This window comes from Mustelus asterias, chromosome 4 (assembly GCF_964213995.1).
Source record: "Mustelus asterias chromosome 4, sMusAst1.hap1.1, whole genome shotgun sequence".
Taxonomy (NCBI): domain Eukaryota; kingdom Metazoa; phylum Chordata; class Chondrichthyes; order Carcharhiniformes; family Triakidae; genus Mustelus; species Mustelus asterias.
Window position 1 is genome coordinate 124011711 of NC_135804.1, and position 17589 is coordinate 124029299.

The 17589-nt window shown below is 44.6% G+C and overlaps 1 protein-coding gene across 8 annotated transcripts in view; it reads right to left on the bottom strand.

Annotated features, from left to right (window-relative positions):
* Positions 1–17589, bottom strand: part of elf1 (E74-like ETS transcription factor 1) — a 277826-nt gene that overhangs the window by 21675 nt on the left and 238562 nt on the right. The window contains exon 1 of one of the 8 annotated variants that reach the window (XM_078211696.1): positions 4567–4800. The exons of 6 other annotated variants lie outside the window; for them this stretch is intronic. In XM_078211696.1, the coding sequence (XP_078067822.1) occupies positions 4567–4624 (58 nt within the window). In that variant the 5' untranslated portion in view covers positions 4625–4800. Of the gene's footprint in view, positions 1–4566; positions 4801–17589 lie in introns of those variants that run through there. One more of the 8 variants, XM_078211695.1, reaches the window with a different exon arrangement.

Genomic DNA, 17589 nt, shown 5'->3' on the forward strand with positions numbered 1-17589 from the left:
CCAGACTGCTGCAATGAGTAACAAAGCACAGCAACATTATTATAGCTCGCACTTTGGTGATTACAATTGAGTACACTGCAATAACTGCAATAAACTACTCATGCATGACTGTTTCAATGTGTCATTTGAGCTTAATTATATTCGTGTCTTGAAATTATCCTCATGTATTCTCTATTCCTCAGTTTCACAATTCAATAGGAAAATGTATCCCCCGCCCCAAGCTTTCAAAAAGATGCAGCTCCTGTTGGTAACAGTTCGTCGGGCAGCAGTTTCCTTCCAGTACATTGGAAAGTGCTAGTTCTTCATTGGCAGCCTTGACAGAACAGTGGTGTTTACCATGATATTGAAAGCCATCAGAGCCCGGGCTACCCCTGTCCTCACTCAATGTTCAAACCAGAGTACTTCAAGCAAGGGGCAACACGCTGGTGCAGTGGTTAGCACTGCAGTCTCAATGCCAGGGACAGGGATTCAATTCCAGCCTTTGGTGACTGTGTGGAGTTTGCATGTTCTACCCATGTCTGCATGGGTTTCCACTGGGTGCTCCGGTTTCTCCCACATTCCAAAGGTGTGCAGGTGAGGGGGATTAGCAGGGTAAATACATGGGGTTATGAGCATAGGGTGAGGGATGGGTTTGGGCAAGATGCTCTGTCAGAGAGTCAGTGCAGGCTCAATGGGCCAAATTGCCGCCTTCTGCACTGTAGGGATTCTACGATTCAATGAAGGACAACAGAGATCAGCCGTGGGAATCCAGCTTGATTTCGCCCTCTCCAGTCTGGGGAACAAATATTGTACCTTTGCCTGAAAATACACAGCAGGGATCAAAACCAGGATTGATCTGTGTGACTCAGTTCCACACTAAGCAATGCACCTACAAACTGAGCTAGGGTGGGGTGACGGTTATGAACATATCATCACCTATATTTTGCCGACGTGAACCTGGGGAGGAAATCCAGCCCGTTGGATTGATAGGTGAAACTGCAGCAGCAGTTAAACACAATAAACTCAATCCTTGACTGCAATTTCCTACCTTTGTTATCCCCACCAAAGGCAAGGGCATGTTGCGCCACCACCGACTTCATTTGGCTAAATGATGGGGACTCTTGAGTTTTAATAATCCATCCTATACTGTAAGATTAGCAGTATTGGTGAAGTAAACTACAGATGGTAGTTGGGCGGCACGGCAGCACAGTGGTTAGCACTGCTGCTTCACAGCTCCAGGGACCTGAGTTCGATTCCCGGCTTGGGTCACTGTCTGTGCAAACTCCACACATTCTCCTCGTGTCTGCGTGGGTTTCCTCCGGGTGCTCCGGTTTCCTCCCACAGTCCAAAGATGTGCGGGTTAGGTTGATTGGCCATGCTAAAAATTGCCCTTAGTGTCCTGAGATGCGTAGATTAGAGGAATTAGTGGGTAAATATGTAGGGATATGGGGGTAGGGTCTGGGTGGGATTGTGGTCGGTGCAGACTCGATGGGCCGAATGGCCTCTTTCTGTACTGTAGGGTTTCTATGATTTCTATGGTAAAATGAACATTCTGTCACAATACCATTAAGTGCAATCCTGCAGTATTGCCTAGTCAGCAAGTCTGCCAAATAGACAGGCTGCCTTTTGGATTATCCAACATCACAAGCTGTATATACTGCCCTTTGTGCTTTTCGACAAATGGACTCTTCAAATCGTGTCACATTTACTGCTGCCGTCACTGCTACTGTGGTGAAGAGCCATAGAAACCTTGCTGCACTCTGTACACTAAAATTCTGTTCGCTGGCATTGAAAAGGCCTTTTTGTTGAGATTCTCAATGGTGTGTCCTTCATAAAGTGGCAATAGCAAATGGAAATATTCTCAACATCTGACAGAGAGAAGTAATCCTTTCCAACAGCTCTGGTGCGACATAATGAATCACTAAATCGGGCATTCATGTACACAGTAAGTCTTGCAGAAATAACACTTACAAACAAATTGATGAACTTGTTGTGCAAGTCTCCCACAAAAGCCAGATGGGTAAAGGCACTACCTGGTGTAGACTGAAGCACACTGACATAAAAGGTCCCCAGTACTATTTTCTGTCCTGCAACAGCAGATTGCACCGTGGGGAAATTATAGGAGGTGCTGCATTTGGGTTTGGGGCTAGGATTGACTAGTGTGTGTTTCAGCCTCAACTCAATTGTAGCACTCTTGCCTCTGAGGCAGGAGGTTCAAGGTTTAAGTCTGACTCCAGCAGCAAACCTAGACTGACCCTTCAGTGCAATAATGAGGGAAGTGGTGTACCACCAGAGTTGCAGTCTTTTGGACGAGGTATTGAATCAAGGTGCTGTTCTGAAGAAGAACAGGGGAGTTTTAGCCTAGTGCCCTGGCCAATATTTACCCTTCCACCACCAACATTTTGATTTGATTTGACATCACCTAAACGAAAAGGCTATGTGTTCATTATTATTTCCAGGGTGTTGCTGTGTGTAAATTGGCTGCTGTGTTTTCTACATTGCTACAATCACTTCAAAAAATCTTCATTGTCTGTAAAGGACGGGATAAATGCAAGTCTTTCTGGTGAGTTGGAGCAAAATCAAATTCTCCTTTCCTGATCATTGTTGGCGATTGTTTGAACGCGTGGGCAGGAATAGAACTGTGATGCACTCCACAGTCAAACAGCTAACCAAGTGTATACATGAAAAATGATGTCTGAGGTCAATTATCAGTGGGGATCACTTCCAAACAATCATACCTTAGCCCTCCTGATGGGAAAATGAGCAAAGCATGGGGGGGGGGGGGGGGGGGGGAGAGAAGAGGTGAGGAGCCGGTAGAGTCCAGAACCAGGGGTCTCAGACTGAGGATTCAGGGTAGACCTTTTAGGACGGAGGTGAGGAGACATTTCTTCACCCAAAGAGTGGTGAGCCTGTGGAATTCATTATCATAGGAAGTAGTTGATGCCAAAACATTGAATGTATTCAAGAGGCGGCTGGATATAGCACTCGAGGCGAATGGGATCAAAGGTTATGAGGAAAAAGCAGGATTAGGCTATTGAGTTGGATGATCGGCCATGATCGTAATGAATGGCAGAGCAGGCTCAAAGGCCAAATGGCCTCCTCCTATCTTCTATGTTTCTATGTAATGCGGGGATAACATTATAACAACAAAATGCTTTTTTAAAAAAGTTATAAATTGCATGCAACTCAGATGAGATTTTGATTTCATGCGATCTGGGCTAGTTTTGACTGCCTGAATGGTATCGGAGAGGAATTTTACCCCTTATTTGCCCCTAGGTTTACATGGCTGTGAGAGTGGGGTGGGCAGGTGACAACTGTTTGGCCCTGATGCTCCAGCCATCAGGAGTGTGGGGCAGTATTGATGGACCAGCTGCTCTTTCTCTGTGGATCACTTTTGCACGTTGGTATGAATTAAACAGTAGCATTATCTTACAAAACACTGCCCAACAGTCACGGAGCCTGTGAATTTTTTTTCAACAATCTCTATTCAAAGGCATGGCTGCCACACTGGGTAATCCTGAAAAAAAATAGTTTTGATGCGGAGATTACAATGCCAATGAGAGCAGTGGGATGTAACAATGTGTACACCCCTCTAGACTGACTGTTCCAGCAGACTAAGTCACAAAAAGGGAATGTCCAAAAGGCAAGACATGAAGCCCATTAAACGGATTTTAGAACCTATTGCTTTAAACTGTTGAAGCAATTAGCATGAAGTTTAACAGAATTACTTTATATCAATTATTGAGTCTCCACATATCAGGAGAGATGCTTGTGATTGAAGGCAAGTACAACCTCATTTTCAATCCCCATCACTAGCTGTGTGCTAACATCTAAATCAGCTTGCTGTGCTCAGCAGACACTTCTCAGATTAAATAAGAGACATGTCCTCATTCAAGAGGGAAATTCATTGTGTAAGAAAGGCAACATACATCATAAAGGCCAAGTTTACTCTTCCGAGGGACATCAAAACATGATCCATTAATGAAAGTGGAACAGTCAATACTCCATACTTCATGAACATATGAAATTGCACATGATCAGTTTTCATCTTTTTAACAGTTTGGCTGCGAAGGCCGAGGATGAAGGTGATTAATGTGAGCCCGTGAGCTAACAAACTGCAACGGCTGTTGACTCTCTGTGCAGTGCTCGCACTGTGAATTTGCCAAACTGGACGAGGGAGGGAGAACTACAATTCAGGCCATCACTAGTGGACTTGCACCTCTTCCCCCTTGTCAACCTCAGCAGCTGTTACACCAAAACATCGACAAGGGAGGAAATATGTACTTACTTCCGTATTTATAAGTCTGCCTGAAACGCCAAACCCGCCCCCCTCCCCCATTGCTAATTCACCGGATTTAATTTCAAGTCAATTTCACACAGGGACCAGTTGCCACTTTGTTACACCCCGTGTTGTTTCAGTCTGCTTCCTGTACATTTCAAAATCGCCATCTCACGACCTCCACCCCCCATTCCCAAGAAAAAGCTCTAACTTTAATAAACTTTTGGAAACTTTTGCAAAGTTGTCCTGAACTTTCTGAGCGACAGGATCGCCCCCGCCCCCTGCTCTCCCCCAGCCCCCTGGCATACCTGCCCGGATTAATAAATCCAAAGGGGTCCTGATCCCCTCGCAGACGGGAAAAGCCATGGGGAAATCCGCTAGCTTTCCCTCCCTCCCTGTGCCACGTCTGGTTTCAGATGGGACACAGGAGCCGCTTCCATGGAGGTTACGTGGCGCCCTCTGGGCTCAGCCAGCCCAGTGTCAGCTTTCCGGGCGAGATTTTCCCCCTTCTCTATCTTTCCCTGTTTTCCCAGACCGGAAGTGTTCGATCAAAGTGGGATATCAAACTCCATCCCAAACTTGGAGCTTCTTCCGGGATAGGACGGCAGAGCGCAGGCGCAGTGCCCACACCTCCACCTCCTTCCTGGGGGGACCTGATCCAGTTTGCAACTGACCCAGCAACTGCTGCAGCCTCAATGCTGGCCAGCCAGTGACACCCATGTCCCACAAATGAATAAAATATCCCCCAAACACCCCTTCTGGTGGCAATGCCTCAATAGTCAAACTGGTGTCCTCTCAAACTCTGTAATTCTACAGCATTTGCTGCGCTGAAACTAAGCATTTATCCATGGAAAAGACCAGCTCCCAGGTTTTATTATGCTCCACCCGAGCCTCCCCCTATCCTACCTCATCTGACCCTATCAGCATATCAGAATTGTCCCCTCAACAGAAAAGGACAGGGACAACCAAATCCCCGGTCGCCACAGTACAACTGCAAATTCTCTCAGGCATGGGTGAAGCCGCAGCATGACAACAAAAGCAGATGCAGAAACAAGACTGCAGGAGGGGCTAATCCACCATGCCTTGCTCCAACAAGATGATCATGTTACACTGGTTAGTTCAATCAGGACTAGCTCAAATAAAAACAGAAAATGCTGGAAATACTCATCAGGCCAGGCAGCATGGGGGGGCGGGGAGGGGGCAGGATTTTCCGGTCCTGGCAGCAGTGAGCATCGTTGTGGGTGGGACAGAAAAGTTTGGAGAGCCTTTTGACCACTCCAAGTATCCCATCTTGCCCATGACACTGCCTGTCACAGGTGGGACTGGATGATACTGCCCAGAGTTAATGTACCCGGCTCAATGATCTATAATTAAGGGCGGCACGGTGGCACAGTTGTTAGCGATGCTGTCTCACAGCCCCAGGGACCCAGGTTCAATTCCGGTCTTGTGTGACTGTGTGGAGCATGCATGTCCTCCCAGTGTCTGCGTGGGTTTCCTCCCACAGTTCAATGATGTGCAGGTTAGGTAGATTGGCCATGCAAATTTATCCCTCAGTGTCCCAAGATGTGAAGCTTAGGGGGAGTAGCGGAGGGATAGGGCCTGTGAGAGATACTCCTTTGAAGAGTCAATGCTGACTCAATAGGCTGAATGGCCTCCTTCTGCACTGAAGGGATTCAATGATTGCCTGACTTGCTGAATATTTCCAGCATTTTCTGGCTTTATCACATATTTGCAGTGTCCACAATATTTTGCCCTTGCACCAGCTCCCCACACTTATCCTCAAGGTAATTGCATCACGTGGCAAGTTTGTTGCAGGTATTTTTGCATAAAGCTGGCACTCAGGTATCACTCTTCTGTAATCTGAGTCAAACAAAAATAACATACTCACAAATAGTCACATTGTAGCTGACCATGTCTATCTGGCCCAGATTAAAATAGCCTCAATGAAGCCTTAGATATTCATCCGGTGACATTAACATATTTTCCCTGCTGCAGTGTAATAGTCATTGAGCATCACAGTACTACTACCGTTATCATTGACATAAGTATAACGCCTTGACCTTTGTAGCAATTCTAATAAACGTGACATGATAATATTTCTCTAATGAAAAGGAACCAGAGGCAGGATTCTTTCAAGACGCCCTTGTTATAATGCACTGTTTGAATAGCATGCTATGCATTATAATGAGGTGCACCATACGATAGTGGAAGAAGAACAACTGGCTGGCCCAGTGGAAACAATAATCTTCGAGTCTTGTGTGTTTCTTCATGCATCTCAGGTTTTTCTCATTACAATAATTCAGAATCCCACAGATAAAGCAGGCGTGGGACTGACCTCTCCACACAATAAAAAGCACTAGAACAGATTTAGACTGCTTGTTTTGCCTGCCCACAGATTGTTTGTTAACCATCAATTCCGGGGGATGGGGGGTGGAGGAGGAGACGTAAAGAGAAGGCAATAACGGACAATTCCCATTATAATACTGAGTGCAAATAATGTCTACAGTTGAAAGATTCCTGTCCTTTTTGTCCACGAAGACTGCAAGGTGCAAATTTATCCAAAGCTTCCAGCAGCATTCATCAACAATTTGACTGATAACTGCTCACTAATCATAAACATTTGATCCACGGTATTCCTCCGTGAACGCAACCAATTATATTCGAGATATCTTTGATTTGTTTCTGGAGACTAGGAGAATGGTCTTTCTGTGCAAAGTCAGAAAGGCAAATAAACTTCAGACAGATACCTGTATCTATTACTGCTTGGTGTATGCTTTTGTTGCCTCAAGGGCCTCTCTCTTGTCTTGGGCCTTTATTTACATAGTATCTTAGAATCTTAGACACCCTACAGCACTGAAAGAGGCCATTCGGCCCATCGAGTCTGCACTGACCACAATCCCACCCAGGCCTTACCCCCATATCCCTACATATTTACCCACTAATCCCTCTAACCTACGCATCCCAGGACACTAAGGGCAATTTTAGCATGGCCAATCAATCTAACCCGCACATCTTTGGACTGTGGGAGGAAACTGGAGCACCCGGAGGAAACCCACGCAGACACGAGGAGAATGTGCAAACTCCACACAGGCAGTGACCCAAGCTGGGAATCGAACCCAGGTCCCTGGAGCTGTGAAGCAGTAGTGCTAACCACTAGTAAAAATCAATTAATCACACATCCTTGACATGAATGCAGGGCTGCTTTAGTAGCACAATTATGTGTTATATATTTAAAAGGGTTGCATGAATGCTTGAAGAGCTGAGTACATGATTTGATGGTGATGTCATCAGGGTGTTGGCAGAGGCTGCTGTTTTCCTTTCAGTTTGTACTCTCTCCTAGAATAAATCTGTTGTTGTTAAGTCTGAATCTGTGTATGCAAACCATGTTCCTTTCTTTTAGTTAGCACCTAACGTAGTTTGGACATCACATCATGTCTCTCGACAGGAAGGCATAGCCTCAAATGTAAGATGTAAAGAGTGAAAAGACCATTTAGGTTTTACTATTTTGTGTAGTGGGTGGTGAATACAGAATGCAAGAGGATTGATTGTATCAGCAAATTCAAGGAAGTACTGGATATGAAACTGATGAAACATTTGATACACGAGTAAAAATATACACTTATACTGTTCATCTGATGCTCAGAGGAAATCCTAAAGCCCTTTGTAGCTCATGGATTACTCTTGAAAGGTTGGGAGAGAAATTTGGCAGCCAATTTGTACACAGCAAGGGTTGCAGTGAAGCAGTGTTCTGAATGCCTACTTAATCTTTCAGGTTGTCTTGGCTATGAAATGACTGTTGGCTGGGAAATCTCCTGCCATTCTTTAAAAAAAGTACAGTGGGATCTTTTCATCCATCCCAGCAGATGATGCCTCAGTTTGACTCACTTAAAAGACAGAACCTTTAACGAAGTGTAACTCCTTTAGTAGTACACTGAAGTGTTCAGCTATTTTATACTTTAAGCCTTAGGGCTGACGGAAGGCACTTTCAGTGCCTGGAACCGGGCGCCCTGTGGCTGAGTACCTGCAGCCAGACCACAGGCTCTGCCTGTCTGTCTGGATGGGGCTGCAACTAAAGGCCTCTCCTGCAGACCACCCTTCACAACCTCCCACGGTAGTGAAACTGTGCTTTATTTAAAGCTTTAATAAAGTTTGTGAGAGGTTGCCTCGATGTTGAAGCACCCTCTCAGTTACTTATCCTGTACTGCAGAGCCTCCTGCTCCTTTCAAGCTGGGAGGCGTCGGATTGGCCTTCCAGCTTTGAGGGTCCACTGGCTATCCTTAGTTGCAAAGGGAACTGGTCTCCGTGCTGGTTAAAGGAATCCCATTCAAAGTTTCAAAGAGTGACTACTTCCCAAAGGGGTGGTTTTCGGACCTGGAAACAGTCTTGATTCCAGTTTCTGCTTTGGCCTGGAAAATTCAGCCCTTAACATAGGCTTTGAGCCGACATTTTCTGATTCAGGTAGTTATGCAATGAATCTTGTGATAGGGGATTGTCTGCACACTGGGCCCAGTCAGATGGGCCAAGATATTCTTTTCTAATCTTGTACATTCTGATATTGCTGCACGATAAGCAACATTTGCTCAACAATAGAATGTATTTAAGCCTACATCACCCCCACCCCCCGGCTGTTGAATTCCTGCCATGGCCCACAATATGCACATGGGCATATTCATCCCTTCTGTGACACAGGTTCGAGCTGAGCAGAGAGATGTGGGGGAGGTTTGGGGTGGCACAGTGGTTAGCTGCTGCCTCACAACTCCAGGGACCCAGGTTCAATTCTGGGTGTGTGTGTGTGTGTATAGAGATTGCACATCCTCCCCGTGTCCGCATGGGTTTCCCATGGTGCTCCGTTTTCCTCCCACGGTCCAAAGATGTGCAAGTTAGGTGGATTGGCCAGGCTAAATTGCCTCTCAGCATTCCAAGATGTGTAGGTTAGATGGATTAGTCATCAGAAATGTGAGAGGTTGGGACAGGGGAGAGGGCCTGGTTAAGATGCTCTGTCAGAGAGTCGGTGCAGACTTGATGGGCCAAATAGTCTCTTCTGCGCTGTAGAGATCCCAATAATCAGTTTCCCAGATGGAGAAGGATGATAGTTGACTAATAATTTGTCAATCAAACCACAAACAACCGAAGTACCTTACCCATTATACAATGTATGCACAACCTATAACAACCTAACCTACTAAACAACACATCCAACCAGAGAATGTTCAATATTCAAAGGAAAGAACTGGCATATATGCAGCATCTTTTGGGATCTCATCACATCCCAGAGAAAGTTACAGCCGATTTAACAGTTTTTGATGTGTAGCCATTGTTGCAATGTAAGAAAAAGGAGCAGAGTATATAGCCAGCTCACACTAACAGAAATAAGGGGTGCATGACCGAATCATGTGTATTAGTGATGTTGGCCTATGCTAGGAGACCTCCCTTGCTCTTTTTCAAATAGTGCCATCGGATTTTTTACATCCTCCCGAGAGGATGGAGATGGTGAGATGCATCTTCAGTGGGAGAGAGGAGTGAGTCAGGTGGAGGGAGGGGAGGGAACGAGACAGTGTGCAGGGATACTGTTTTTATTGTTAGTAAGATACTGTTTTTATTGTTGGTAAGTGTACCATTTTTAAAAAAAAGAATGAATTTTTCCAGCCTGTTAGTGCTGACACTTTACAATTCTTCTCTTTCTTCACTGGCTCTTGAAAACATGGGTTATCTCAATAAGCTGCACTTTGTCTTCATCAACCTGTGCAGTCAGCTGTGGTAAGGGAGCAGCAGCCAAAACACTTCTCCTGATTGATTATATGACAGTGCACTAAGGCTGATCTTTGTATGATTTGATGTGAACCAAGGGTTGAATCGGTTGTATTTAACACGCTGTAATGATTTTGCTGCACTGTTTCATCATATGTTATTAAATACTCGACCAACCCCGTGCATGCGCATAAACACACACACATGCAAACACACGCAGACATGCAGACTGACAGGTCAGCACACTACGTCAATTAGAAATGTAGACAGTAGCCTCTCATCAACAGCGTCAGTGACCCGGGGTCACATTCCTTCCAGTTTTCCTTTCTCTCTTGTTGAAGACACCGTGACCTCTACCCCACGCCTCTCCTCCTGATAGTGGATCAATACTGAAAATTTGCTGTATGAACAATCACTCATTCAAGTCTCAGAGTCCAGACATATATCTGTGCTTTTCACAGGGATTCACAAATTCTCAGAAATGATGGGACCAGTTATAAAAGGCAAGTTGATTCCTGACATGTTTTCCTCCACAGTGCCCAAGACAAAGCAATAAGGGGGATTTATCTTTATTTACTTTTATGTTTATGTGACAGAAGCAGCAATATGTCCAACCTCGAAAACCTTTGATGAGAAGCATTTACCGCGAGACTGAATCCAGCGAAACCACAGTTTGGGATTTGATTTTTACATTTTAAAAAAAAAATTGCATTGCATTTGCAATCGCAGTGTAACTGGATTGTGGGAGTATTTGCACTATACAAACTGCAATGGTTCAAGAAACTGGTCCACCTCCACCCTCTGACGGCACGGTTTCCTCCCATGTTCTGAAAGATGTGCTGGTTAGGTGCATTGACCCGAACTGGTGCCAGCGTGTGGCAACTAGGGGAATTTCACAATAACTTCATTGCAGAGTTAATGTAAACACAGTGGTTAGCACTGCTGCTTCACAGCGCCAGTGACCCGGGTTCAATTCCCGGCTTGGGTCACTGCCTGTGTGGAGTTTACACATTCTCCCCATGTCTGCGTGAGTTTCCTCCGGGTGCTCCGGTTTCCTCCCACATTCGGAAAGGTGTGCTGGTTAGGCGCATTGGCCCGAACAGGTGCTGGAATGTGGCGACTAGTGGAATTACACAGTAACTTCATTGCAGTGTTAATGTGAGCCTTACTTGTGAATAATAAGTCAATTTTAACTCTCAAAGGTAACCGAGGCTGGGCAACTAACTAATGCTGCTCTTGCCAATCACTAACACCACACGCCACCCGCCCCCCCCTCCCCCCGCCCCCCTCCAGTGGGAGAAAGCGGAGGCACTGTTTCAGAGTGAGTTTTTCCAAAATACCCTCCCTATTAATACAACAGCAAAGACATGAGCTTCAGGTCAGGACAGAAGATAAACTGTTCCGTGAATTATGACATGGGCAATAATCACATTGCTTATCTCAATTTTCGGCCGAGGAGCCCAATTTCTTAAACAGTACATCACAATGATAGGCAATCACTTGATAACAATTCCTGTAACTCTTGAAAAGGTTTCCCAGATAAAATAGAAACAGGCCCAACTTAAGCCGGTTTTCAAAAGTGATCAACTGACTATCTCATCAAATTTCTGAAGCTGACGCAGTAATTGAATTGACACACTATAAAAGATTGCAGCCTCGGGCTGCAGTAAGCTGAGAAAGCAAGCACAAAACCGAGGTTGATACTTCAGTGCAGTACTGAGGAAGAGCTGCACTGTCAAAGGTCCCACCTTTCACATCACACTCAGGCCTGTCTGTCCGCTCAGGTAAATGTAAAAGCTCTGTGTTTGAAGAAGAGCAAAGAGAATGCTCCCTAGTGTCCTGGCTAATAGTTATCCCTCAACCAGTATCACCAAAAATCAGATTAACTGGTTATTTATTTCAGTGGAATTGGTGGGATCTGTATGTGTGGAAATTGGTGCTGTCTTTATTACATTACAATAGTGACTGTGCAAAGATACTTTGTGAGGCATTTTGCAGACATCCTGAGGTTGTGCTAGGCACTATATAAAGACAAGCCCTTTCTTTCCTTCTTTTTAACATAGGTTCAACCTTTAAAATGTGCAAAGATGTAATCCTATTCTCAGCCATAGGATGCAATAACTCATGCTCAGGGAAGGAAACACCTTTAAGTCTAACTTAGCATTTCAAAGGGATTAAAATTCATACAAACCAGTGCAAATCTAATAAAAGACAACAGACAGCTTCATAAAAGCTGACATGCTGCAAAGAAAAGCTGACAACTCAAAAAACAACCTTGAGCATATAGGCCTTAAAACAAGATGACATGGTGTTAGATGGAAAGTTCAGTGGGACACATGTCTGTCATTTCGTAAGCTGTGGTATACCCACTTTGATCGCAGAACAAAAAACCTCAAGTACACAGGGCTGTTCAGCAAGTGAGGAAGTTATAAATTACTGAAATAGATACAAGTGTTGAAGCCAAACCATTTATTATCTATGGGATCTGGGGCTTATTTATTCCTGTCCCCTGCCAGACCATTTCATTGTTCTTTTTCTCCCCACTTCACTCGTTGCACATTTTAAGTCTATTTTCTTTGCTCTTCAATCCAAAAATCATTTCTCTCGGAAAAGGGGTAATCATACTTTGAATAGGAAAATAAAAGTAGATGCAAGTTTTTCATTACACCTTTACATCAGTTAATTCCTGCGGGATCATCTCGTCTCACAGTGTTGGTACTTGTGTGTTCCTCTGTGACTGAAATAACTCTGTGTCTGAGTCATCGTCTGTCTGATCCATCTGTGGTTCAGTATGCACGATGCAAAGGTGCTGATGGTTCCTTCCAAGGATCTGTCTGTTTGGTATCTCAACCTAGTATGACCATGGCTGTGTGCACTTTCGCAGTACCTTACCTTGTACTCATGTCTTTGTGTGGTGATCTGCTATGCTCACGCTATGACCTACATTTAACTGTGTTGATGATTTTGTTCTCTCTTCATGCTGCTGCCATTCTGATAAAATATCATGAGCTTCCGTCCGGATTGGGAGTAGATGGGACAGGGATCAGTATGGACTTGCCTCCCAAAAATCAAATTTGGCGGGTGAGGATAGACTATCTCCCTGTGGTGTGGCATGAAGATTGAGCAGGGTAATTCGGAAATCTTGCTTAGTTGCCTCACATTTGGTAAGTGTTGCTTCGACCATCTTGATGGTCTATCCATTAGCCCATTAGACTGTGAGGGTAATGCGGGGAAGATGTGATGTGTTTTACATCTCATTTGTTGCACATGTCCCAGAAAAGTTATCCTCTATATTTGGGACCGTTGCCTGAGATAATGGTTTCAGGCAGAACAAACATGCTGAAATCCATGGTGAGTGTATCAACAATCGTAAAGCTGGTTGTGTCCCTGATCTGGTAAATGAAAGGGAATTCAGTGATTTAATCTAAACCAAGATTTAATCTTCACCGTCCAGATTGAATAAATCAGTGGCTATTTTCGATCATGGGACAGAGAGGATTCCTTGTGGTTGCAACGATTCTCTGTCTTGCTGTGGTTGGTGCTCCTGGCATATAGAATGTTTGTTCAAAGTGTCAATGTCTTTATTAATACCTGGCCAATAAACTGGCAAGGTCTCTTGTTGGTTGTGTGCCCATATGTCCGGTGTGTAGGTAACTTAGTGAGGTTTGCCTTTTGAATTGCTTACTTTTGAGTATAATGCTTCTGTAGATGCCCAGTTCATCCCTGTAATGCCAAAACGATCGGATACTTTTGTAAACACCCTTGATGCGATTGTGCCAGACAGCAGTTTTCATTGTTGTAGCAGTGGGTCTTCTCAGTGGCTTGTTATACCATTTTGACTTGACCCTGCCCAAAATGGACCAAGTCAGGATGGGGATGGTCTTCCACCTCATATTCAATAATGTCTACTTCAAGGTCTAGAGGCATATCTTTGTTGTTGGTTGGGTCAGTCAACCTAACTGTGGACTGAGTCAGTCTGACTCAGTCAACAGTGGCAGTTGACAACATGTAGGGCAGAAGTTTACAGGAAAAATTCTAGGTGCCTAGTTAGTGTGTACACGAGAGAGTTTCAGATCTGTTTTTTGGGTGAGTCTTTACTCCGAATCTTCTGGACACTAAAAAACTCAGCTAGGCCACATCTAGCCACTAGATGGAGCAGGCGACGTTTAACTCACCAGCAAAGCTGCCGCAGCAGCAGAGGGAGCCATTGCACATCTGCACACCCTTGGTTGCACATGCGCAATGGTCACCAGCAGAGAGCTGACAGATGTGAAAGGGCTTGCTAGTCACATGTTAATGCTGTTTTAAATATATTCAAATAATTTATTCAGCCTCTTGCCAGTAATGTGCAGGAGGCTGAATGCGCTGGAAATCCAGCGCCGGTAAGATCGCGAGCGGCGAGAAATCAGGCTATCGTGCGATTTTACCAGCTCGCCCAACTAAGTGGTAAAATCGCAGCCACAGAGTTTGGCTTGGATCTTTAAACGGCAGTGGTGTATTGGGGTGACTGTCACTTCAGTTGTATGATTACACTTTGTGGGTGAGCCCTCAATCTGTCATTTGTGTTGGATCTCTGTGGAATCTTTCTTCGCGGTGAGTTTTGTACTTTGGCGATATGTCAGGTTTGTTGCATTTGTGACACATTTTTGCCCAATGTCCTTTGGTGAGGCACAGTTTGTACATGTCAAAAGTATGCTAGACATTGCTTGGGTTGTGCTTAAGACTGCACCACATGCAGGATTTGGGCATCTTTGATGTTCTGGTTCCTGTGGCAATGGTAGATTTGTGATCAAAGGCTTGAAGGTGCTGTTTGCCAGCCACTAATGTTTCACTTTTTCTACCTTCGTCCAGTAATGCAGCTACTGAGCAACCTTTGGCTCTATCTGGGTATTGAAGCGACGAAAAACTCCATCAATCTCTCCATAAGGCCATCAGTATCGTAGCTGCATTCGGCTGCATTGCACCAGTACTGGTTTATAAACTGATCAATGCTTTCACTTGGCTGTTGTCAGAACGACATGAACTGTAGCCTCTGAATTCTAAGTTGGCTCGGACCTTCAGTTGATCTTCGATGAGCTTGAAGATTTTGTCAGGCTTTCATCAGATAGAACAGCTGAGCTCACAAGCATTATCCCCTCGTTACCAAGAACAATTAATAACTGAGTGGCTTTTTCCTTTTGGCCCTGTACCTGCTACGCTATAAAAAGTGAGTGGATCTTGCAGTTTGAAGAGCTGAAATTCTGCAAGATCTCCTGCTTGCCAATTCATAGTCAAATCTCTTTTTGCCACTGTGATGTTCTTGGTTATTGGCTGCACTGGAGTTGCTGAGTGGTGTGTCTCTTTGGATGAGGAGTTGCACTTACGGCCTGTCTGGTGTCCCTGTGCTTTTGCAACAACTATATCACTTTTGACTCATAAGAGTGCGCTGCCGAGGGAAAAGCTCGTCTCTCCTTTTGCTGTACATTTTAAAAATAGCACTCAATATGCTTTGCTTCTGAGAGCCTGGTTTGAAATAGGGAACAAGAATTTGAAGCTGCAGATCTTTAGATTGCAGAGTCATTGTGTTGCATGTTGGTTCTATTGAAGCTGTGCCATTTTATTGTACTGGGTTGCTGCCACACCTTGCTTGTCTGGGGTGAGCTGGGTTTGGTGTCAAAATTGAAAAACTAAAATGTGGAACCAACAGACAGTTGTGCGGAGCCTTGCTGAGATCCTTTGTAACTTGCCTCTCCCGGCCCCCTCAAGCCTGGGGTACATTTTATTTTTAAACAAATTTGGCGCTCTTGCCTGTACTGTTAGAATGAGTGGTAATAATAGATGATCACAACATTCAGGTAAAACAAAGTCTGCTGCCCATATCACTGAGCTTGGAGTGAGGTCTTCACTCGCTGCTGAACTCCGATGTCTTTTGGAACTAGTCACTGTGCTGAATTTCGGATCCCAAGCTCTTGCAGTTGAAAAACTGGACTTTTTCTTGATTTTAAACTGAAGCAGGACAGAGGTTCCCTGTGAGTGACTTCCCTTTAAGTGCTGTAGTTACAGACTGTCCTTCCCTCAAGGAGTCTGGATTGGAGCTGGGTAAGTGCAACCTCTGCAGCTGATGTTGCTGCCGAAATAGTCCACTGCCTTGTCTTCTGGTATCTTTAGGAATTACCTCCGCTGCCATGAAATCTTTAGAAGCAACCGCCGCTGCCAAGCATCTGTGGCCTCTTCCAGTCTGCTCCCAGCATGTACATTGAGGGTCTCAATGTGAACCTCAAGGTCTCCGTGCTACGTATGCTGAACAAGACATTTTGATGGAAGAGAGTTCTGGTCGAAGACAATTTCATGAAATTTACTACGAGTAACAACTATATACAGCTCTATACAGGCCTCAGTCTAGCTGGGTCCTCACATAGGCTGATTACGTGACTATATGCCTGACTCAAAGTATACATGAAGTCTTACTGATACAGAGTCACAGGCAGCAGTGAACATCTGAAATAGGAATCACAGGCAATAGTGAACATCTAACCTGGAGGCTGTACACATTTATTCTCCAGCCTTACCCACACTGTGCTGCCATTGTGTTGTCACTATGCAGCATCTTAAAGGTACATGCCAGTGTCTGCATATTGATTCTATGGAACCTCCTTCTGTTTATCCACTAACATTGCAGAAGTGCTGTGAAAACCCCAAAATCCACAAAGTTCCAATGTGAACATGGCCTTCAAACGATCATGGACTGTTCTCAAAAGCAGCTGACAACTATGGACTCCCATCAGCTAAAAGAAGATAGAGATACTCCAACAACCAGCACTAAATTCTGATTAAAGTTTCAACAAGGCAAATCCAGAGAAACTGCTTCCAATGGCTAAAGGGTTGATAACCAGATTTACGTGGTTGGCAAAAAAAACCGCAGGAAACGTGAATGAAAATTTCTTTATGCAATGAGTGATAAGGATTTGGAATCAACTTTCTATTAGGGTGGTGGAAATAGATTCAATATTGCCTTTCAAAAAGGGAATTGGATTTTAAAAAAATTATGGGAGAAAATTTGCAGAGATATGGGGAAAGAGTCAGGGAGTGTGACTAATTGGATTGCTCTTCAAGAGCCAGTACAGAATCGATGGGCCGATTAGCCTTCTTCTGTGCTGTACTACTCTATGATTCTATTGATATAATTTGATTTATAGAGTTGATGTAGAACCACAATGAACAAGTTACATTTTGTTATTTTAGTGCTGTCCTCAACTATAGCTACCCCACACACATTCCAAAAGTTGGGTCTTGATGTGGTTATGAAAATTACCCAATATTATATTGGTGGCATATTATGTACATGATCACCGGAATTTTCCCATCCCGCCACAACGGGAATTGCAGCGGGCAGGACACGGACCATGCAAAGGTCCATTAACATCAGGTGGGATTTTACGGACTTGGGGTGAGCACAGCCGGAAAATCCCACCCGATAAATCTATTTGCTTTGTATGACCTATCGTTTCTCAGTTCTTTTATGAACTGGTGTTGCTTCAGGAGGTTGGTTTAGCTCAGTTGGCTGGACGGCTGGTTTGTGATGCAAAGCAACGCCAACAGCGTGG